This window comes from Pleurodeles waltl, chromosome 12, assembly GCF_031143425.1.
Source record: "Pleurodeles waltl isolate 20211129_DDA chromosome 12, aPleWal1.hap1.20221129, whole genome shotgun sequence".
Lineage (NCBI taxonomy): Eukaryota > Metazoa > Chordata > Amphibia > Caudata > Salamandridae > Pleurodeles > Pleurodeles waltl.
The window spans coordinates 689,381,948-689,406,901 of record NC_090451.1 but is presented as its reverse complement, the minus strand read 5'-3'; the positions used below and the strand labels follow the sequence as shown (position 1 = coordinate 689,406,901).

Below are 24,954 nucleotides of genomic sequence, written 5' to 3'. Positions count from 1 at the left end.
GTAGCCTTCTAGGTTCCAAGGGAGGTTCCTGTGGGTGGGACTGCTGAGAGGAGGAACTGCCAGTTCTTCCTTGGGGAGGCCTGGGTTTTCCTGAGATTCAGGAGGGCTTGGTGACCCTTGAGTTGGGCACATGGACTCTGTTCTCATGGAGGAATGCACATTCCTGGGATGGTTCACTTAGGAAACATCAGTCTTCCTGAGAATAAAAAGGCTGCGTTCCTAAGGTGTGGGGGGTGGGGGGTGGGGTATAGATTCTGTTCTCACAGTGGAGAACAAGGAGGATTTGAGGTTCCTGGGGTGTGCTGCAGGTTACACAACAGGAGACCTCAGTCCTCTAGACCCTACCAATGTGGTGGTGAGCGACATTGGCTTGACCACTAAAGTGACAGGGCTGGACTCTGGTGTCTCAGCTGGAACCCAGGCCAACGGCCTAAGAGTTCTTCCCGGTCAGGAATGTTTAGGGACGAGTCATCCCACATGGGTGGTTTTAGCAGCTACAGACCCCAGCGCAAGTGATGTAGGAGAAGGTCAGAGATCCTGAAAGGGGCCTAGACCTGCATCTTTAGGGTGTGGGGACCCAAAAGAGTGAGGGTACTGGGTTGAGTAATCTCCAGAGGGAGAACAGCCAGTGACTTGTGGGACAGGTTCTAAAAGTGTCTAGTGTGATGGCATCAGTACTGAGACACTGAACCCTTGCCAGTGTGGTGGGTGCAGTGCTGCATGAACAAGGGCAAGGGTGGGCCTAGACCTTCTCACGTCATGTAGGCGTTTAGTCTCCTGGATGCATTTGTCCTAGAAGAAGGAGTTTTCTTAGTGCAGTCTGGGTTTCCTGTAGTGAGGTGTCAGCCAGCCAGCAAAAAGGTATCTGTGGAGGTGGACAACTGGTAAATGGTATGTGATGGTATGTGTAGTCAGAAACCATCGCCACTTGTTACTGCTGACTTGGTAATAGTACTCCTGAGCAATGGCTAGTTCACCCCGTAGTGTCAGCTGGTGACGGCGTATATAGTGAAACACGTTCTGCCCATTCAGTGGATCCAGAATTTTTGCTTCTTCATCACCCGGGTTTTTGAACAGTTGATATGGGTGAATAACATGACAACATTTTTAAATGAACATCTTGCTTAATCTATCCACATTAATACATCTAATTAATCCAACATAGTCACCGACTACCCTCTGTCACTGAGAAGGTTTGCCAGGAGAACAGTACAGTGAAAACTAGACATTTTATTTTAGAATACTCACTGTGAGAAGGAGGGAGTGCGACAATTGTTTGTGGTGTTGCAACGGATTTGACTATTGTTAGATTTGAACGGTGGAACCAAAGTTTTGACAGCCCTGGAATGGATACTCCCTAGTTTTGCTTAATACGCGGAAGAAGTAATCTGGCGGTATAAGAGAAGTCACCATTTACAGCCAGCTAAACAGCATCAATATAGGAATAACATGTAATATGCCTCACTTGTTGTGCTGGGTCAAAGAAGAAAAATTGTTGGTCAAAGGGCCTGAAAATGGTGGCCAGGAAAATGTGATATCCACAGAAACATGTGTTGACCAATACTGTTTGGAGAACCAAGATAAAGACACAAAAAGGAATGCTGAATGAGGAGTGATCTCTTTGTTGGGTTGTTGAAGACTTTTAGGGTGTCATGGGTAATGTGTATATAGTGTAGATGAGAGACAATAAATTAAGAGTGGGCAGGTTAGTTGTATATATTCCATTGTATTGATTTAGTTGTATTGCTGGCAGGATAAATTAATGTGTCTGAAGTTTTTTGTTTTGAGAAAATAGGATGAAAATAAGAATGAGTAAAAAAAATGAAAGAAAAGTGTAAATAATGACATTGAAAATGAAAGTAGTTTATGAATAGAATACTTTTTTCTGGGAGTCAGAGAATCTGATGGATTAATTCCATTTATTAATGTAAATAGGTTAAACAGGAATATTTATTTAAGATTGAAGCCCATTTAAATAAGCCCACATTCGAGCCACAGAACACCCGAGCTTCGCCACTACACTCAAGATTCCCACGTGGACGGCCAGGCCCCCAGGAGGCGGTGCTTTCTGATGTCGCCTGCTCCACAGGCCATAGCCTCTGTGCCAGCTCATTAACGGGAGGGGCCTAGGACCCCAATTTTAGGGCCCAAAGACAAAGGAAGCATCCCAGCACTCCATTCTCTGGAGCCCGAACTGAGGAATGGAACTGGCGGGTGGGGGGTTTGCTGACACTTCCCCTCTAAAGGACAGGCCGTTGCCAGATCCCAAGCCTGCGGGCAGCTCAGGAGTGTACTCCTCTTCCCCAATGAAAAATATTATTGATTGTGAATCAGTGTGTGGGGTGTGACCGGGCACCCCACTTAAAAACCTAAGTAAAGATGCATGGCACCTGGCCACATTGGTAGAGGGAAGCAGCCGGAGCCACTAATCAAATATGCACTGCTCAAAGGACGATGCACCCCATATTTTCCTGAGGAGCTTGTTTTCTCGCTCTGTGGTGAACTTAAGAATGCGGGGTCACCATCAATTAATTAACGTGTAGTAGGGACCTGTAGGAGTTGCAGCCGCCTCAACCCTCTCCAGAAGTGATTTTTGTTAAAGATCCTAAGTTTCCAGCGTCAACACATTCATGACCACCAGACTGCTTAGCCTTCAGTTTCAAGCACGGTGGGCCAGAGATTTTGATCTACAGCTTGGGAGTGCAGGGACCTCTCTTGGTTGGTCCTATGGCTGCTTTCTAAGTTGCCTAAAGTAGTACAAGAAAGAGAAACCATGTTATGTTGATTTTAAATGTTCTATTTAATATACGTTATTGATTTCTAGTACACACTGCAACGCCTGTATTGACATAATTATGGTATTTAAATGTGATTACTTATTCCAGTGAAGAGATTGATTTCTGATATATATGGTTGCAGTGACCTCTGACAAAAGTCAATATTCTTGCCTGATTTATCGTTGTAGTGACCTCCTGACAAAGCCAACAGGCTTGTCCTATATACTGGTGTGTTGACACCATGACAAATTCAATAGGTCTGTGTTGTTGAGAATGACACCCCCTTATACTGGGATGTTCTATCTGTTGTGGGGTAGGGGGAGGGTGGTAGTCATGTGTGGTTTCAGAATGTCAAAATTATTTCCACCTACCTTTTGTATACATTTGTAAACTGGTGCATAGTATTATCCATTGTGTATGTAATAAATGTGCTTATCCTTATTCAAAGAAATAGCAGAGTCGACAATCATTTATTGAGTGTTACTGGGTGCAAGTAAATGTAGATAACTAGCCAACGCCACCTTAACTGAATAGGACTTGGACTGCTATTCTTCACTACCTTGACAAAGTCAAGCTCTACAAAAGGGTGATGGTTCCCAGAGAGGTGCCATTTGTGGATCTGTTACTTGTGCAGGCATCATCTACTGCACAACTACTAACTCAATTTCTTACAAGGAGAATCAGACAGAATTCAAGGGATTGAGAAGCGTACACTTTGATAGCTGGGTATATCCTCTCTTATGTAATGTATTTATGGGTCAGTGGCTTGGCCTTTAATGTTATGATCCAAGTCAAAAGGGAGAACGAACTCTAGCACAGAAATTATTATTTTTCAGGCCTTTCCTCCAGAGACAATGGACCTCTGCTCAGGCATCCCTCTAACGAAAACACTCCAAGGAGTATTCTACTTCAGGAAATAAGGGTTGAGTACGGAAATTTATATACTTCTAATAAGACTTGCAACACAATATTTCTAGATAAGTTGAGATAAAAGTGCTTTGTTATCCCAAATAATGGTTCTGGGCATGAACTGTGGGCAGAATTAGTGTAACTCGGAAGGGCACTCACCCATAGCACACAATTTACCAAATAAGAGCTGCCATATTCGATTCCAATTTCCATCAGGTTCAGAAAATTATATAGGCTCAAACTCCAAATTTGGGCCCACTGCTAGTGATTCAACCCATCCAGATGAAGACAACAATGTATTTTTTTTCTCTCAATGACTGATTATATTCTGGCAGCACTGCAGAGGATTTTGATGTAGATCTTGATGTCAAGATATAAAAACCTAGGACTATAAGGCACCTGTCAGATCCAAGGGTAAAAACAGCCTCAACAGTATATCAGTAGCTTGTGAAGCTCTCAACATGAAATGCCTTTATGTCATATATCTCAAGGTTGTATAGCTCACAATTGACCAAGAATGGCCCATCTTCTTTGATAGGCCCAACTGGGTGATCAACTATGTTTTAATCAAGGCCAGAAGCAGATAAGCCACCTTTCTTGGTCCGACTGCTGGAGCAGGACCCGAAGGATCTTTTCTCTTTTCAGTAGGTCCAGCTTCAACGTCAGGTGAGTACTGAGCTCTATTAATTGCCCTTGGGGCATCTCCTGACATATCCTAAACTTCAATGCTGCAAAAGTACAGAAGACAAACCACACAACTGTATTCATGATTTCAACACCTCTTTCCACTACAGGAGGGACACTTATCAAAACAAAAGTTATGTGGTGGCTGAAAGGGCAGCTAAGTGGCTTTCCTGGATAAAAAAAAAAAGCTGAAATAAGAAACTCTCACCTTCAGTAATGGGCAGTTCAAGTGCAAAGGTCATAACAATTTGAGCAAAGCATGATTACGGTATACACGGTAATCTGAATAAATAATATCCAAAAGCAAAAAGCTTTAAGCAGCAATCAAACAAACAAAAAAAGTCACAGCTAGGTAGCCAGCATAGTATGGTGTGCTTAAATGATGACCTATGAACATAAACAGGACACCATCCATGCAAGGGCATACGGGCTGATGTGTGTCATTTTGTTTGCTGGTTTAAGATGGCGGACGCCATCTGAATCAAAAATAAAATGGAAAAACATATTAAAGTGCAAGCTCTCTTTGGCTTGGCAGCAAATGGCAGCTTCTACCCTCTCCAAAAATTAAAAAATATTTATATGATTGCAAGGGGCAACAGAGGAGTGGGTGGGGAGTGGGTAAGCAACAGCTGTGGGTGTGGTGTGATGGAGCCACTGAGGCTGCTTAAATAAAAAAAAAATGTACTTCAAGGGCAGGGAAGCAAGAAAGCAGAGGGTGAAGGGGAAGCAACAGAGGTTTGGGGGTAAGCACCACACAAGAGAAAGCAACAAAAACACACTCCCCCTCATGGAGGGCTGAATGAAAAAGAGAGAAATAGTTCCTAAATGTGAACAATCAAATTATACAAATTAGGCAATCAAAAAAAAAGATTGAGAGGCTATGATCCAATGAAAGAGCAAACCCAAGAAGAGAAAAAGCAAGTCATTGAATAAGAAACAAGAAAGAAGAAGGGCGATAAAGACAACCAATGGTAAGCAATAGGAAGGCTCTAAGCCAACTGTGATTTTTTGTTATGGTGCAAAAGAAACTGCAAGTGACGATTAAGAAAAGAAAATGCTTCCTCCTATAACCCTGTTTTCTTTATGAACATTTAAAAAAATGATATATAGATATATATACACACACACACAGGCGCACGTATACACACACATAAATGTGCTCTGGAATACAGCATATAAACAGAGATAGTCTAATGTTTATGAACAGCAAAGAAGATTCTATGGTGGATCAGCATCAATTCAGCCACATGGGACATGGGTGCGTGTGTGTTTTAAATTGTGTGCATTTTTTTGATTGACTGCTTGCTAATTTGTGTATGTGCATAGTTTTGTGTGTGGGCCTCTACTTTTTGGGAAGGCTGATGGTCAATAATATTACCTTTGCTTGAGGGCAGTCCAGAACACGCGAGGCCTTGATCCACGCCATTGATGAAGTAGTGTAAGTCGCCCTTGGCTGTACGCATCATGCCAATCCGAGAGCCAGTAGTCAGTGAATCCAAGTCACAACCATAGTTATTGCGCATGGTGTTACCATCTTGCATGATGGCCGTACCACTGGGGGGAAACGAAAAATAGAACCTTCATCAAAAATTTAAAAAATTAACAGACCACAAAAAAAAGCATGAGAAGAGAGATTAAGAGGAGATGGGGGAATGGCACCAGAACTAGTAGTAATCAATCAGGAGAAAGACAATGTGGAAGAGAAAACAATAAGTGACCCGCGTTAAGCTACTGATACATCAAGAAAGAATTAACGAAGATGCAGAAAGGAAAAAAACACCAGTGATATTCCCAGATACTTCGTGATATAGGGATTGAAGTAGAGGGATGAGGATGTGGAAAATTATACGAGATGGAGTGAAAACAGGAGAATTTTCTAGTTACTGGCCTACCAACGGACGGAAGGAAAGACAGTAACAAACATGCACATGGAATGTTATACGTATGGAGGGAAACAAAACAGGAGAACCCATGAACCACTGATCAATTGTTAAAGTGAGAAAAGGCACCATTATTATAGTTTAATATAGAATTTAATGGAACGCCCAAATTTGCTGGAAGGCTGCTTTAGCAAGCAACCTTACACTTACATGACCTTACAGCACAAGGAGCACAGAAACAGGACCAGCGTTTTACATATGGGCACAGTGGGAAAAGGACTGTTATAAATGCTGCAGGTAAATTCTACAGTAAAACATGGAGGGATTATTACCAAGGGTAACCTAAGTTTAGCCTGTCAGAGATGAAGAAATGGGGTGTGGATGAGAGAGATCAAAGGGAAGACACTGGTCAAGCAAACTACACCAGAGGAGGAAGTTCAAGAATCCAGTAAAGGCAGTGTGATTTACCCGATAGTGCCATTACTTAAGATCAAGGAATAGAGTATCATACCAGAAACCCCTCTACCTACCAACTGTATGATGCCGGGGATAGGAAAACAACACTGCAAATCGGTTTCACCGAGAAACCCAATGAGGCAAAGAGAGCTGGAAAATGGCACAAGTGACACGCTCATCCACCAAATCCAAACATAAAGGGAAAACAATCCCAGATCTACACAGCTAACACGAAGACAAAGAAAGAAGGATGTAATGAGATTGTCCTCTGAAAAAGCTTAGGTAACAGAACATCTGAAGGAAAAGAGTATCGTAATGCACATCTAGCAGAAAGAGATCTGTGAGACAGGAGGGGCGATAATAGTCTGACAGAGACTTATGAAAGGCAGAGACACGCTATCCCTCACCTCAACATCCAGGTGTCGTAGTCAATGTCAGTCATGGTGTTTGGAAACTCCAGCTCATCTGGCCGGATGGCTGTCACACCTGGAGGATATGAAGGGATTAAAAAAATCACAGGGAATTCGAGACATATTGCACCTCTCCTGGAAGATAACATTTCCAAACCTCAAGTATGAAACCTCCTGCATCATTGACAAAAACCTCTTCAAGTGAGGTCCTACACTTCGAACACAACAGCCCCTTCTATGAAACTTACCAGCTTCGATGGAACCAGACCAGCGATCCACCATCTTCTGAATGACAATCTCAAACAGTTCACCATCTCGTAGGGGCCTGTGGCAAACAAAGGTAAATGTTTAGAAATGCCAAGGTTCTAATGCTGTGTGCCTGCTGCTATATAGTGGTGTAAAAATACAGAAAATGATACGTGTTCTGTGGCTATTTTACTCTGCCACCTTTACTGATTCTGACCCACAATCCCTCCCATACCCCAAATGTTCTAGTTATCACCGTAAAGTCCATTCCATAATCTTCCCTCATACAAGCCTCTGAAGAGGATTGGTAGGAGCTAAATTGGAAAGAAGACAAATTGGCAAAAAATTATCGCTGATTGGGGAGAGGTTTTCGACTAAAAGTAGTTCATGTGAATACCATACAGATCTCCTTAAGATAACACTAATGGTTAGACCTGATACCTTCCTTCAATGTCGTGGACTGTCTCAACATCATTCAGCCTTTACATGCAACTTATTTTCCAGAAAGTATTATTGCCTGGGCCATTAGCACTTCACTACTGCTTGGATGTGGATTCTCTGATTTTGACAATGTTAAATGTCACTGCTTATATATTATATCAAACATGCAATCCACTCTTGGATACTGAGGCAGCGGTTTCCTTTGAATCCCCAATTTAAGCTGCTCAAAAATGTATCACCCTTAAAATATCTTGGTTAAGATCAGTGCTTCATTTTGGGGACCAAGGGTTATTTTCCATCATCAGACTTTAACTCACAGCAACAGAGAGAACAGCAGAAAAGTGAAGCAGGAGGAAAAGAGTGATAGAAAAACAAATTGAGAGAGGGCAGATGAAAAACCTGTAAGAGTGAGAAACAGGGAGAGTAGGGTTATAGAATAAAGGGGCATGTATGAGCTCATAAGGAAAAAAAAATAAAAAAAAATTTGCCCCACCACACTTTATTTTTAGTATATTATGTAACCCCTCAAATTCATTCAGTGGTCCAGACTGGTTAATAGTTGGCCTGTTCCAAACTTTGTATCACGCTGGCGTAGTTTGAGTAATTTTGGGAAATTCAGAGTTATGCTTGTTATGCAAAATCCACATAATGACGCCATTATGCCACATAGCATTTGTCGTAACATTTTACAAAGAACTTTCCATTGCACTAAAAATTTACCCCTAAAACAGGATAACAACAGAACAGGGGTGGTTGTGTATGGGGTGCTTTTGCACGCCTTGCACTTTTCTTTATCGTGAATTGCATTCTTGCATAAAAAATTGACATTTCATATTAAAATATAATTCCAAAAGACAAAGTTTAGGTTGCATTTAATCTTAAGTAAATTCAAGTAAATTTGCTGAAATTCAGCATATTTATGCAAAAGCTAATTATGTGAATTTCGTAAACCCATAGTCGAAACCCAAAAGCTCAAAACAATTCAGCTTACATGGCATTTTTCTGTGGTGCTTTCAAGGGCTGTTTTACCAAAATAATCATGTATTCCTATTCCACTGGACCCCACAAAATACTGAAAATGGTGCCTCTAAAACCAAAGACAAGTGATGGAATCAATCATAATTCACGTAAACTTCTTGTCTCAAACAAGTTCTCCTGGCTTTAACACCCTCTGTTTCGGAGGTGCTCACACTTCATAGAGAGGAGACTGCCCACCTCCACCCATCCATGCTACTGGAAAACAAACCTGTTGGAGATGACAATGGCATCGTTGAACTCGCTGCGACAGTTCTGGCGGAGTGCTGTCCTGCCCCCATTGGTGATTACAGCGTTATTCCCATGCAAGCTGTGAAAGCGGAGGTCATTGACTGAGGTGATGGATGAAGGGCTGCTTGGAGAAAGCTGGTTATTTCCTTCAGACAGGTCATCAGGCAGAGGAAGCAGATCTAAAGGCACAGTTCAAGATGGAGAATTAACAGGTTTAGGAGACAGGACAGAACAGCAAGCATGTGATTTTATAACTCCATTTCTGCCACATCGCAATTCCATGGAAAGACTAGGTCACCCTTGCTATATTCATGTGAGTGCTTCACTGCTACTAAACGTCCAAGAAAGTCCTGAGAAAACTAAGCCAACTACTTCACTACTGCAAACCCATGCAAATATATAATGTGTTCTGTACAGTAAAGCTACGTGATCCATATCACTTCTGTTTAAAGCTAGGCAATTCTGAAGCCATGCACTGTATTTATCTATTAACAAACAGTTTACATTTCCCTAAAAGTGGTTTGAAACCATAAATAATTTTTTGCCCTTAGAGTATTTTTAACAGAAAATATGAAAATTGTTTATTTTTCTGACATCCTAGTTTGGCCACTGATTAATGATTAAGCAGAGATTTGACGAATTTCTGCAACCCTAACAACGTGTGTCTGCCTACCGGAGTCATCCACAATTGTTGCCTGTGCAGCCTGTCCATAGAGATCCACCACAGCATAGACATTAGGAGGCACGTTCCATGCAGCAGCCCCCTGTGCCACTCCATTCACAAAGAAGTGCAGCGTACCATCCTCCTTACGCACCACTCCAACAGTGTCTCCAGCCTGCTAAGACAGAAAGTAGTATGAGCAGGGGGTTATCCAGGCTTACTGGCAGAGCATCATGACAAAGAAAACAGGCTCAACAGACCTGGCAAGTACATGGCGAAGATGTCTGAAGGAATGGAGAGGGTGCTACTGAAGATGTAGACAGAATATGGATGAATACATCTAAGGTGTGTGAAAGAGCACATCTTGAAAAGTGAGGGCAACATCAAGAAATACCTGGGAAGGGATATTATTATTTTGAGAAGCAGGAATATGTCTGCTGATGCAGACAGGTCACAGACAGAGATTCAGCCAGGATGACAAAGTAAAATAAAAGGACGTAAAAGCATGAAAGCAGGCCAGAAACAGATGGAGAACAGATGTGCAGCTACAATGGAAGAAGATCCAGCTCATGGACACAAATCAGAGCAAGGTATGCACTTTGTAGATTCCAAGAATCCAGCGGGAGATAGTAGCTTTAGGGAAAGTTGTGGATTAGTAGGGAAAGCATGTCAGTAGAGACAAGGTGAGGCATAGCAAGACAGGCAGGCTGAAATCAGGAGCTTCAGTGATGAGCTGGAGAAGGAAAGTGGGGTTGGGACTGACCTTTAACCGGTCAAGGTTATGACCGTACTCATCCAGGATGGTTGTGCCATTGTGCATCACTCCATTGCCGGTCATCATCCATGTGCCTGCAGTACCAAGAGAACAATAAGGTATAAAGGGTGAGGAGATTATGCTAATTTGAAGAAAAAAAAAACATTTTTATGGTTCTCTGAGGAAATGCTATGGGTCACGGAGTCCAATCTTAAAGCTCTATGACACTTCAGAGATCTGACCTGGGGCACCATCATGGATTGATTTCAAATGTTCAACCTGGGACTAAAGAGAAACACCACCTCAAAATTTGAAAAGGCACAGTGAATGCTAACATATTCTTCAGCATACCGTTTAACACTAAACAAAAACATACAAAAATGCTACGAACAATGCTGAATTATCACCCCAAGCCATATATGAGGCTGTAAAAGCAACTCTCGGAGCTGTGCATTCAACAAGTCCCATGACAAGGAATGCCTTGGGTGAAAGGCACCTCTTTAGAGTTCTGAATTTAGCTATAACCTGGAAAACCAAACTCATAAAGATCTCTGAAGTTAAACCTAGCGAAAGAATCTCTTCTTCAGACTTCCATCGATTTTGCTTTGGGAATTGGCCTGCTGTTCTACAAATACATCCGAGGATCTCGTCTATTCAATCTCAAGAACAACAGCCATGCACGTATCACTGGAAAGATTTTCATCACACCTTCACTGTGATCCCCCAACACAGTACCTTACCGGAGCGCAGGTTGGTCATGGTGGATGGCAGTTGCAGGTAGGTGGGATTGTGCGTGGTGACACCTATCTCAATCGATCCCGCCCACTTGTCCACCATCTTGTCAATGCGCACTTGGAAGACCTCATTGTTGCGCAGGGGCCGGTTGCTGAGAACAACACCGTGGTTGAAGTCATCTGTGGCACTGTGCAGACAAAGAATAAAGACCATTAAGAAACAACTAATACCACATTAATACTACTCTGAAAAGTCTTACTTTGGGGGTCTCTGAAATGGAAGTGGTTTGCAACCACTGAGTTTGTCTTCGAATAACAGGCTTACCAAGAGACCCAAATCCTGGCTAACAGGTTATAAGAAATCAACAACCAGTGGTTCGAAGAGAAACAGTTGTCACTCTAGCTCTTAGAACAGCAGCCTCACATGCCAGTTTAACAACATTCATTGCACAATAAAATTAGGCCTGATTACGGAGATAGGATTAGCAGTAAGATACTTATAACAGAGGGATAAAACACCACAACCATGGATTTAGTCTATTATAGCTCACTGGATCAATACATGTGCAAGATACTTACTGTGGACGTAGGGCAGTCCGACCATCATTGATAATGGCTGCCTTCTGACCGCAATTGGAGTGAAAGAGGAGTCGCTCCTGTTCTGGCTCAGAGGTTTCAATGGAGCGACGCCCAACATCGGGAGAAAGGGCACGCATGATGGCGTTGTTTCTTCGTAGCCGGTCAGAGTGGTTGTGATTATGAACAATGGTCACCTTCACAGCCATCCCATAGAGATCCACCACACCGTAGACTACTAATGGTGTTTGGGTGGCTGCCACACCTGGAAGAAAGAAAGAAGCTCAAAGGAGAAACTGGGATTCACAGAACACGCTGGTAGGGAAAAGCAAGGACAGTAGGAACAGCAAGACCGAAAGAAGGGAAACAAGGACTGGCAGCAGTCCCATCTGAATAGGCTTTTGTTTGTAATTATCGAAGTGTTTGCTTATCATCTTCAACTACTGCCTTAATGATGGGCTGGGAGTCTTTGGCAGAGAGCTTCTAAGGGATTTAAATGCTCATACCAAATATGTATCATCTTTAAGTTAAAGGGGGTGGTATACTCGTGCTTCTTTTACTTAACAGAACACTGAAAACATGATGTCCTTTTAAAAGTAATGGTGTATTGGAGTAAAACCTAGCGCTTAAAAGCTTGGGGGAGTCACCTGATTTCAAGGTCGCTGAATACCACAGCATTTGTATTTCATTTTGCACATAGTTTGATTTAGGTCATTTTCGAATGGCATTCCTAGGACCAAGATAGAGACTTTAAATTGCTGCTAATCTATGGGATACTGCATCTGTTCAGAAAAGGATAATGGTGGCACCAATGACACTGCTCAGGCCTCCAGACAATTAAATTAAACAGAAATTATGTAATATCCCCATCCAAAATGATGCATTGTTACTATGGCACACTGATGCTACCCAGGATGCTGTATTGCTCTGTTTGGTTGGAGCAGTAGCCTCTTCCACCTTACCATTTGTGGTGCTTTAATGATGCCTAATGAGAAAAGAACCCTGTAGACAAATGCAAATATTTGCGAGCATTAAAAAGCTGCAAACTATTGCTACAAATAAATCAATATTTCCCAATAAAAATCTATTTTTATGAATATGTAAACGATTTTACTACTTGCCTTAAAAAGTGGACTTAGATTTTTAAGGTGAAGGAACCTAACTGGAGCCTATGCCGGCTCATAATATTAATAACCAATGACTACTTCTTTGTAGGATTTTACACTACAAAGACAATTTTATATTCAGACTGGCCAGCCAACTCTAATGAAGGAGACCACACAACCTCAGGTTTTCCTGCTATTTTCCCACATGTGTCCCAGGGTTTCTTAAAATAGGCTGAGTGAAAGGAGGAAAGACTGACCTTGGTCGATGCCATTGATGTAAAAGTGCAGAGCGCCATTCGACTTTCGGGTCAGGCCGATATGATCACCTTCCTGTAAAAAGAAAGAAACCACACTTGGTGGAGTCTGCACAAAAACAATCAAAACCAAATTCAGCAAGAAAAGGAAGATAAGCGACACTCTGGCAATATCTTTAACAGAACACAATGAGTGGCAAGGCGAGGGGCCCGAGCAGGTCATTGCTGTTTGCTCCTGCAGGAGACAAGTTCTCACCTGCAGCTCGTCCAGGCTGAACTCGCAGTACTCGCGGCGCGTCCCCTTCCCATTAGTTAGGATGCCACAACCACTCATCATGATTGTACCTACCGAGAAGGAAAGAAAATCAGTGAGGCAATGAGGACATGGGGATATAATGAGCTTTGACCATCTATCATGGGGGAAGTACGAGACACCTCGGATGTGGTCTAACGACTAGACTGACAAAAACATAGAATGAGAAGCTTTTGTTTTCAAGTTAAATGTTTTATTTATGACATAATATACAAAAAATAAAATAGAAAAATGGGTAATAATGACTAGATTGAAATAATAATAAGAAAATTGCTAGTATCAGCCAGGAGTCCCTGCAGTGGAAGTAATAGGAATGGTAATGCTATCAAGTTCAGGGATCTAACACAATTAACAAGCATTACAAGCAAAGGGGAGAAGCACAAGGTGCCTAGCAGTATTTGGGAGGCCACATGCAGGGGTATGGACTTGTGTGGCAGGTCTCTACATGATCCCTGGTCTCAAGAAGGCAGTTCCCTAAAGATAATGCAGCAGAAATTCAATGTTTTATTGAGAGTTCAGTTGTATCATCCTATTGTAGCAGATTGTGTGCCAGTTGAAAGATAAAAGCATCAATTACATCAATCATTGACAAATTCTGCGTGGGTGTTACTGTCTTGTGACAGGGGGTTTCAGGGAATAATCAAGCACAGAAGGGATGTGGATCCTTTCAGAAGGTTGAGATGGTAGTCAAAAGGATACCTTTATTTCAGCGAATATTCCAGTCTACACTGCTTTCAAATGATATTGGCAATAGTTTTGAAAAGAAGTCGACTTTGCAGTTTCTCAATAGTCTTTTGATCTGCAAGATATTGTTCTGTAGGTTCTTCCTACACCAATATTTGTTTTAGGAAGGGTTAACCAGGGACTTTGCATATGCATCAACATTTCTACAAGCACAATTTATTTTGCAAAAGTGAAGGATTATTGCCTGAAAGTTGAAGACTAGGTAGAGGTAAGCTGGTGTCAGTATTTTCAACCGTTTGCCCATGGTACTGCACAGTTTTTAAATCTGTTGAGTTTATGGTAGGGGATTAAGTGTTTCTCACTGAGTCCAGTCTTAGTTTTGAGAAAGGGTCAGTCAGAGTTGGGGAAAGATATTTTAGTGATCTGTATCTTTTTGTTTTGACAGATCAAATTGCTATACCTTTCATACGATATCATTGCATGTTTTGTTTTTAAAAAGTTTTATATAATTAAAGTTACAGGTATTTTTTTAGGGCCTAGATATTGTGCAGGTAGGCAGTAACAACGTCTCTTAGCGCAGGTGGCCTTACTTAGCTGTTTTTACAACTGTGGCTGATTTTCAATTAATTGTAATACAAATTGAAATCTAATTTCCACCCAGTTAACTCTTCTGGGTGCTGAAATGTATTCAAGTTCATTACCTTTTGCAAGGCAACAGAACCATTGACAACACTTTTACTATTATGCAGGGTTTTAGGCTGAACCTACATGTCAAACTCTGTGCATGAGATGAAAGTTGACCAGAATGTTCCTTCACAGCAGGCCTGGTTTAGTTGAATCTTCATGTGTTTGGCAATTATTAACATGTATCACAAGGCTTAATGCAAGGATACTGTTGGTGTTTATGCCTTTAATGGTGCATTAAGAATGCTCACTTTGCGTAAGTGCAAGAGGCCTGAAAAGTAGGCTCTAAAATAAATGAGGATGTTCTTGCTTTATTTGTGCTAGCTTGATGGAATGAGAATGGTGTGTGAAAAATTGCCACAAATTTTGTTCGAAGTTGCTTCAGCTACAGTGAACTAAATACTAGTTGTGTCTGCAGCTCTGGGTCAAAACCCCCTCTAACAGACTTCAAATCAATGGTGCCAAAAAATGAGCCGGTAATCAGGAAGAAGGTGGAGGCAGGGGGAGGTTTAAAAAAGCTGCAAGGGATACAGAGGTGTGAGGGGAAAAAAATAGAAAAACTGAGGACACAGATGCACACACATGGATAGCAGAAAACAGAGGAACAAAAGTAGTTCCCTTAATGTAAGCATTCAAATGGTACAGCTCATCCAATCAAAAGGATTGCAAAAAAACAACACTGAAGGAAAGGAACATACACATGAGAAGTGAAGAAAATCAATAAACAAGAAGCAAGCAATCTAGACTGACAAGACGCTCAACCAATGATAAGAAACGGGCAGACCTAAGGCCCACTCTAATCACTGGTATTATAAACAAAAGGTAATTCGACAACAAACTGCTAACGTTGTCTATGGGTGAGGCATTAAAAGTTATAAAAACTGTTCCTCATTAATGAAGGGACAGAGAGAGAGAAACGAGGCAAGTATGGAATTTTAAACTAACTGATTAGGGATCATGAAGAACAATGTTTGGAATGTGTATTGTATTCACCTTAATATTCTTAAGGTGGGTGTGCTCATTATTATTATGGTATTTTTAATCACAATTTTCTTAACAACAGCAGATAAGAATAATTATCATCAAACACCAAGATGAGGGTACTGGTTCTGGGAGTCTATGGTGGGTTCATGCTATGTTCCCTGTCCGTCAAATTTCAAGTACTTCTTTCCATACAACTCAAACCAGTCCATGTTCCTTTTCTCTGCAAAAGGTGCAGTCTACTTAAGCAACTATGGAAATCTACCAGTTCTAATTTACAAAATGTAAATACTCTCAATACCATGAAGCTGGAAAATAACCACACTTTGTGCTATGGTGGGCTGCATACACATGTAAAACCTCCTTTGCAACAGCCTTGTATTTTTTAATGTTTAGCATAACCAACCAAGAAAAACAACAACAAAAAACTTCCTGTAATCTGCTGGATTGCAGCCAGAAGAATTTACCTTCATGGACAGCTTTTTCATGCACCAATCTATTCCTCACCACCATTCATACATATAATTGATGGATTACCCCAGTTTCTGACAATATCTCTATATGTTACAATTAAACATAAGACTCAAACCACAGTCCTAAGTTTGGTTAGGCCATTCCTAGTTCCCAATGCACTTATAGAGTAGGCATCAATTCAGCATGTAACTGCATCCAGCAACCCCATACCGTATGAAAGAAACAGCCTAGTGCATGTGCACATCATCTATAGGTCGCTGACTCAAGAAGACCCACCTTCAACAATTTAAACCTATGGTAATAGACTATGTAAAATCTTGAGTTGTACAACTCTTCCATTTCACCCTTCACCACCATATTGTCATCATAATGCTTAGAATAGTGGTGTAAGTGCATGATTATAGCCTTTTCTGTTACTTTTTCCATTAACTCCTTGCTTCTAAGAGAATCAGTAAAAAAATAAAACCAATTATACTGCTCCGAGGGGGCACTGAAGAGGATTTAGCAAAATAATATCAAAATTACAAGCCAGAACTGTTGTATTTACATATCTGAGATTACCTAAGGTAGGCTTCTTTCCTCCTGTAAAATTCAGAATTACATTTCTGAAACTGCAGAAATCTTGAGACCAGACAGAAATGCTACACAATAAACAATTTTAGAGAGAGAGTGGAACAGTTGTTTGACTTGTGAACATAAGACTCAGAATGCAACGGTGTACCTGGGTGTCTGGGTAAGTGAGTTTATACTCTGCTGGGGGAACACACAGAGCTCTAGGACAATAAAACGTTTTCTCAATTTGACTCTAAGTGAGCAGGAGTGACTGAGAGGTCATGGGTCCTAGTCCAGTAATGAAAATGTCACTTACCCAGTGTACATCTGTTCGTGGCATCAGTCGCAGTAGATTCGCATGTTCTGCAATAGCTCGCCATCTGGTGTTGGGCCGGAGTGTTACAAGTTGTTTTTCTTCGAAGAAGTCTTTCGAGTCACGGGACCGAGTGACTCCTCCTTTTGTCTCCATTGCGCATGGGCGTCGACTCCATCGTCGATTGTTTTTCCCCGCAGAGGGTGAGGTAGGAGTTGAATTGTAGTAATAGTGCCCATGCAATGGAGTGACTAAGTATGCACCTATTTAAGGTTGAGATGATACATATATAAATAATTGAAGGTAACTTCCAAACTGCTACAGGCTCCCGGGGAGGCGGGTGGGCACATGCGAATCTACTGCGACTGATGCCACGAACAGATGTACACTGGGTAAGTGACATTTTCAGTTCGATGGCATCTGTCGCTGTAGATACGCATGTTCTGCATAGACTAGTAAGCAGTTATTTCCCCAAAAGCGGTGGATCAGCCTGTAGGAGTGGAAGTAGTCTGAAATAATGTCCTTAATACGGCTTGACCTACTGTGGCTTGTTGTGCGGATAACACGTCTACACAGTAGTGCTTGGTGAATGTGTGAGGCGTAGACCATGTGGCTGCCTTACATATTTCTTGCATTGGGATGTTTCCTAGAAAGGCCATGGTAGCACCTTTCTTTCTGGTTGAGTGTGCCCTTGGTGTAATGGGCAGCTGTCGTTTAGCTTTAAGGTAGCAGATTTGGATGCATTTAACTATCCATCTGGCTATACCTTGTTTTGAAATTGGGTTTCCTGCATGAGGTTTTTGAAATGCAATAAAGAGTTGTTTAGTCTTTCTGATGTTTTTTGTTCTGTCAATGTAATACATCAATGCTCTTTTGACATCTAATGTATGTAGTGCCCTTTCAGCTACGGTATCTGGCTGTGGAAAGAACACTGGAAGTTCCACTGTTTGATTTAGATGGAACGGTGAAATAACCTTTGGCAAAAATTTAGGATTGGTCCTTAGGACGACTTTATTTTTGTGTAGTTGTATAAAAGGTTCCTGTATAGTAAACGCCTGAATCTCGCTTACTCTTCTCAGGGAAGTAATGGCGATGAGAAATGCCAACTTCCAGGTTAGGAACTGTATGTCGCAGGAGTGCATGGGTTCAAAAGGTGGACCCATAAGTCTAGTTAGGACAACATTTAGGTTCCATGAAGGAACAGGTGGTGTTCTTGGTGGTATAATTCTCCTAAGGCCCTCCATGAATGCTTTAATGACTGGTATTTTATATAGGGAAGTTGAATAGGTAGTCTGCAGGTATGCAGATATTGCTGCAAGGTGAATCTTAATGGAAGAGAAAGCTAGGTTAGATTTTTGTAAGTGAAGCAAGTAACCCACTACATGTTCTGGAGTTGTGTGTAATGGTTGTATTTGATTAATATGGCAGTAGCAAACAAACCTCTTCCATTTACTTGCATAGCAGTGCCTGGTGGATGGCCTTCTTGCTTGTTTTATGACTTCCATACATTCTTGGGTAAGTTGTAAGTGCCCGAATTCTAGGATTTCAGGAGCCAGATTGCTAGATTCAGCGATGCTGGATCTGGGTGTCTGATCTTTTGGTTGTGCTGTGTCAACAGATCTGGCCTGTTGGGCAATTTGATGCAGGGTACCACTGATAGGTCTAGCAGCGTTGTGTACCAGGGTTGCCTTGCCCAAGTTGGTGCTATCAATATGAGTTTGAGTTTGCTTTGACTGAGTTTGTTTACCAGGTAAGGAAGGAGAGGGAGAGGAGGAAAAGCGTAAGCAAATATCCCTGACCAGTTCATCCATAGGGCATTGCCTTGGGATTGTTTGTGTGGGTACCTGGATGCGAAGTTTTGGCATTTTGCGTTCTCCCTTGTCGCAAACAAGTCTATCTGAGGTGTTCCCCAGAGTTTGAAATAAGTGTTCAGAATTTGGGGGTGAATTTCCCATTCGTGGACCTGTTGGTGATCTCGAGAGAGATTGTCTGCGAGTTGATTTTGTATCCCTGGTATAAACTGTGCAATTAGGCGAATTTGGTTGTGAATTGCCCAATGCCAAATTTTTTGTGCTAGCAGGCTTAACTGCGTGGAGTGCGTCCCTCCCTGCTTGTTTAGATAATACATTGTTGTCATGTTGTCTGTTTTGACGAGAATGTATTTGTGAACTATTATTGGTTGGAAAGCTTTTAGTGCTTGAAAAACTGCTAGAAGTTCTAGGTGATTGATATGCAGTTTTGTTTGATGTACGTTCCATTGTCCTTGTATGCTGTGTTGATCGAGGTGTGCTCCCCACCCTGTCATGGAAGCATCTGTTGTTATTACGTATTGTGGCACTGGGTCTTGGAAAGGCCGCCCCTTGTTTAAATTTATGTTGTTCCACCACAGAAGCGAGAGGTAAGTTTGGCGGTCTATTAACACCAGATCTAGAAGGTGACCCTGTGCTTGAGACCACTGTGATGCTAGGCACTGTTGTAAGGGCCTCATGTGCAGTCTTGCGTTTGGGACAATGGCTATGCATGATGACATCATGCCTAGGAGTTGTAATACCATCTTTGCCTGTATTTTTTGTGTTGGATACATGCGTTGTATGATGGTGTTGAAATTTTGAATTCTTTGTAGACTTGGAGTGGCTACTCCCTTTGATGTGTCTATTATGGCTCCCAGGTATTGTTGTACCTTGCATGGCAGAATTTTGGATTTTGTGAAATTGACGGTGAACCCGAGTTTGAAGAGGGTTTGTATGATGTGATTTGTGTGATTTGAGCACTGTATGAACGAATGGGCCTTGATTAGCCAGTCGTCCAAATATGGGAACACATGTATTTGCTGCCTTCTTATGTGTGCAGCGACTACCGCTAGACATTTGGTAAAGACTCTTGGTGCGGTTGTTAATCCGAAAGGCAGTACCTTGAATTGGTAATGTATTCCTTTGAATACAAACCTTAGGTATTTCCTGTGCGATGGGTGTATTGGTATATGGAAATAAGCATCCTTGAGGTCTAAAGTTGCCATGCAGTCGTGTAGTTTTAGCAATGGCAATACTTCTTGTAGTGTGACCATGTGGAAGTGGTCTGATTTGATGAAAGTGTTCACTACTCTGAGGTCTAGGATTGGTCTCAGCGTTTTGTCCTTCTTTGGTATCAGAAAGTACAGTGAGTAAACTCCTGTGTTTATTTGTGTTTTTGGCACTAATTCGATTGCATTCTTTTGCAATAGTGCCTGCACTTCTATCTCCAGGAGATTGGAATGGTGTGTTGTTAAATTTTGTGCTTTTGGTGGTATGTTTGGAGGGAATTGTAGAAATTCTATGCAATAACCATGTTGGATAATTGCTAGAACCCAAGTGTCTGTAGTGATTTCTTCCCATGCTTTGTAATAATGACCTATTCTTCCCCCCACTGGTGTTGTGTGGAGGGGGTGAGTGACATGTGAGTCATTGTTTAGTAGTAGGGGTTTTGGGGCTTTGAAATCTCCCTCTATTTCTAGGGAATTGCCCTCCTCTATATTGTCCCCGAAAACCTCCTCTATACTGTCCTTGGTAAGTGGACGGTGTTGCTTGTGAGGTGCTGGCTTGTGTGCTTTGACCCCGAAACCCCCCTCGAAAGGGCGTTTTACGGAATGTGCTGTAATTCCCTCTGCTCTGCGGGGAGTAGAGTGCGCCCATGGCTTTGGCAGTGTCCGTATCTTTTTTGAGTTTCTCAATCGCTGTGTCCACTTCTGGACCGAACAGTTCTTTTTCATTAAAAGGCATATTGAGAACTGCTTGTTGAATCTCTGGTTTAAATCCAGACGTTCGGAGCCATGCATGCCGTCTGATAGTTACAGATGTATTAATTGTCCGTGCAGCTGTATCTGCAGCGTCCATGGAGGAACGTATCTGGTTGTTGGAGATGGTCTGTCCCTCCTCAACCACTTGTTTCGCCCTATTTTGGAAGTCCTTGGGCAGATGTTCAATGAGATGTTGCATCTCGTCCCAGTGGGCTCTGTCATAGCGCGCAAGTAGTGCCTGGGAGTTTGCGATGCGCCACTGGTTTGCAGCTTGTGCTGCGACTCTTTTACCAGCTGCATCGAACTTGCGGCTTTCTTTATCTGGGGGTGGTGCATCTCCAGATGTGTGAGAGTTGGCCCTTTTCCTAGCTGCTCCTACAACAACAGAGTCTGGTGGCAGCTGTGTAGTGATGAAAGCCGGGTCCGTAGGAGGCGGCTTATACTTCTTTTCCACCCTTGGTGTGATTGCCCTACTTTTGACCGGCTCCTTAAATATGTCTTTTGCGTGCCGGAGCATACCAGGGAGCATAGGCAGGCTTTGGTAGGAGCTGTGGGTGAAGGAGAGTGTGTTGAACAAGAAATCATCCTCGACCTGTTCTGAGTGTAGGCTTACGTTATGAAATTGTGCTGCTCTAGCCACCACCTGAGAGTACGCGGTGCTGTCTTCTGGTGGAGATGGCTTTGTAGGGTAGGCCTCCGGGCTGTTATCTGACACTGGGGCGTGGTATAGGTCCCATGCGTCCTGATCTTGGTCACCCTGGCTCATGGTGGTGTGAGCTGGGGAGTGAGATGGAGTTTGTGCTGGTGAAACGTTAATCACGGGCGGAGGAGAGGGTGGTGGTGTAATTCTTTTAACCACTTTTGGTTGTGGTGCTTGTTCCGTCTGGAACTCCAACCTTCTCTTTCTCCTAATGGGGGGAAGGGTGCTTATTTTTCCTGTCCCCTGCTGAATGAAGATACGCTTTTGCGTATGGTCCACATCAGTTGCTTGTAGCTCTTCCTCAAACCTATGCTTTTGCATTTGGGAGGTTAGCGAGTGCTCTTCTGTATAAGAGCCTGAAGCTGGGTCGCTTGCAGTTTGTTTCGGCGTCGAAACTTTGTCTGCGTGTTTTTTCGGCTCCGAGGTGACTTTTTTCCTTTTCGGGGCCGAAACCTCTCGGCGTCGATCTGTTTCGGTGCCGCTGTCTCGGCGTCGAGCCGTGTCCACACCGGCATCTCGGTGTCGAGGCTTGTCTCCAGCACTTTCTCGGTCCCGAGAAGGCTGCGTGCCGGTGTCTCGACCGGAGTCGGACGATCTCGGCACTGTTTTGGCCTTTTTCGGTGCCGACGGTCGGTCACCGAATTTATGGGTGGAGCCATGGCCTGGTGGCAGTGGCGTCCCCTGGGCCTTGTAAATGTTTCTTTGTGTGGTTTTCGACGTCTTACTCACGGTTTGTGTGTCGTCGAATCCTTCGGAGTCTGAGTCTTGGATCGAGAAGGTACCTTCTTCTTCCTGTTCCTCGAACTCCCGTTGGGCTGTCGGTGCGGACGCCATTTGAAGTCTTCTGGCTCGACGGTCTCAGAGTGTTTTTCGGGACCGGAACGCACGACAGGCCTCGCAGGTGTCTTCGCTGTGCTCAGGTGACAGGCACAGGTTGCAGACCAAGTGTTGGTCTGTGTAGGGGTATTTATTGTGGCATTTGGGGCAGAAACGAAACGGGGTCCGTTCCATCGGCGTTGTTCAGCACGCGGTCGGGCCGACCAGGCCCCGACGGAGGATCGAAAAACTACCCCGAAGGGCACCGGAGCTCTTCGATCTTCGATGCGGTGTGAAATCTAAGTACGCCGATCCCGAACGCAACAATACCGATGAAAATCTTCCGAAATTAACTATTTTTTCCGTTCCGAAACTCGGAGCGACAGGAACACGTCCGAACCCGATGGCGGAAAAAAAACAATCGACGATGGAGTCGACGCCCATGCGCAATGGAGACAAAAGGAGGAGTCACTCGGTCCCGTGACTCGAAAGACTTCTTCGAAGAAAAACAACTTGTAACACTCCGGCCCAACACCAGATGGCGAGCTATTGCAGAACATGCGTATCTACAGCGACAGATGCCATCGAACATATAATTTCTTTTGCATCCTTTATGATTTTTTTATCAGATGCTAGACTGCAAAGTCAACATCACAAACAGGAACTTTCATTTGTAAAGTACATCATAGCAGCACACGGTATGAGAGCAGGATACTATAAATTAAGAATGGTAGCTAGGTAAACTAGATGGAAACTTGAAAATGGATTTTATAAGATGGAAAACACATTGAATCACACTGCACTTCCCTGAGGTAAGTCTCAAAAGGAAAATCCTGACTCCATACATAATTGCTTTTACTCTTTTGAACACCCCTTAAGAGGTATCAGTTATTTTATGAAGGGAAAGGATTTCAGTCTGAGTTTTAAAACCTTGTACAAGCTCAGAAAAGAGATTTTAGCGTGACAAAGAAATAGATTACTCTTGCTCATAAACAGCCCTGGAATTTTGTAAACAGAATGAGCAAATACTAGCCTGAAAATGCAATTAAATGTGCTTGCAGAGCCCTGTACTGGAACTTGAAAAACAAATTAAACATCCAAGTTACTTACCTTTGGTAAAGCTCTTTCTGCTATATTCCCTACCTAATCGAAGAGTCCCCAACTTTAAATATCTTCAGGCACCAGATTGGGGAAAAGGGGTGGGAGTGGAGGTGCTAGACTAAATAGTCCTGTAGAACTGAGAGGGGTAAGTGACATACCCACCTGCCCAGACAATAGTGTTTTATCAATATACGTGCACAGACACCCTTCTTGCAACCTAGCAGGATGTCTAGAACGGGGACCCCTCACACCATGCCTTTAGAGCAGCCTCAGCCCAAGTGGAATGACCTGCAAACCAGATATTTTGCAGGTGCCTATCCAGCTTGACAGGGTCCTCATTTGCACCACTGTGCCCATCTTTGGCCAAGAAAATCCCACAAAGAGCTGATCATCCAAGCCATGGAACTTACTGTGGTCAAGTAAAAGCTCAGCACTCCTTTAGGATCAAGGAGATGGATTCTCGCTTCCTCTTGAGTGGTGAGGACGGGACAAAAACACTAACAGAGTGATCGACTGGCCAACATGGAAAAAACTCACAACCTTTGGTAGAAAGGCCACCCGCACCAACCAGTCCAGAAAGAAGGTGGTATAAGGCACAATTACACCACAAGCACCTGCACTTCACTTACTGGGTGTACAGACATAATTGCAATGAGGAAGGCTGTTAGTGTTAAGAGCCTTAATGTACAACTGTGGATAAATTTAAAGGGTGTGCACATGAGAGTCACCAAGTCTAAGTTAGGCCAAGCAGTTCTGGGGGGAGAAATAACCGTTCACTGTGCCCACTGCAAGATTTTGCAGGGAGAATACATAATTTTTTTTTAAAGATCATTGGAAAGTTTGGCTTGTAAGGGGTCAGGGTTAAGAGCAGCACACCAAGCATTAAACTTCACGGAAAGGTGTCTAGCCGCTACGATGACATCACCATCACGGTTGACAATTCAAAAGCATTTTGTTGCCACCACTCCATCTCCATGCATGAAGGGGTGGATCTGAGAGACTGATACAGGACCCTGTCCAGTTGCTTAGAAACGTGGTCCTCCTGAAGTGGAAACCTAATCAGAGGACAAATTATCAGAATCAAGAGCTCTGGGTAAAACAACCCCACAACCAAGTTTTGGGCAACAAGACAGAGTTGGGCCTGGTTTGTCCTGATTTGTTTAATAACTCTAGACAGAAATGGAAGCTGTGGAAATGCGTAGGAGTTCATCCCTCTGTTCTAGCCGGATGTCGAAGAGTGTGTGTGAGGAAACTCAATCTGCAGAATTGTTGACATAGCACATTATCAAAAGGGGGGGGATAGATCTTGCCAGGGCGTAACCAATCTATCAAGAACACCATGCCTCATCTGGGGATGTAGTCTTCTCTCATGTGCGGCTAGGTGGCACCTGCTCACTTCATCTGCTCTGG

At 42.9% G+C, this 24,954-nt stretch overlaps 1 protein-coding gene across 2 annotated transcripts in view; it reads right to left on the bottom strand.

The window, feature by feature from the left end:
• NEURL4 (neuralized E3 ubiquitin protein ligase 4) overlaps positions 1-24,954 on the bottom strand; it is a 139,429-nt gene that overhangs the window by 61,269 nt on the left and 53,206 nt on the right. Inside the window, exons 6-15 of one of the 2 annotated variants that reach the window (XM_069215503.1) lie at positions 13,411-13,499; positions 13,158-13,230; positions 11,798-12,059; positions 11,225-11,406; positions 10,494-10,579; positions 9,743-9,908; positions 9,050-9,248; positions 7,365-7,441; positions 7,114-7,192; positions 5,749-5,924 (exon numbers count right to left, since the gene is read on the bottom strand). In XM_069215503.1, coding sequence (XP_069071604.1) covers positions 5,749-5,924; positions 7,114-7,192; positions 7,365-7,441; positions 9,050-9,248; positions 9,743-9,908; positions 10,494-10,579; positions 11,225-11,406; positions 11,798-12,059; positions 13,158-13,230; positions 13,411-13,499 — 1,389 coding nt within the window. The remainder of the gene's footprint in view (positions 1-5,748; positions 5,925-7,113; positions 7,193-7,364; positions 7,442-9,049; positions 9,249-9,742; positions 9,909-10,493; positions 10,580-11,224; positions 11,407-11,797; positions 12,060-13,157; positions 13,231-13,410; positions 13,500-24,954) is intronic. The other variant, XM_069215504.1, reaches the window with a different exon arrangement.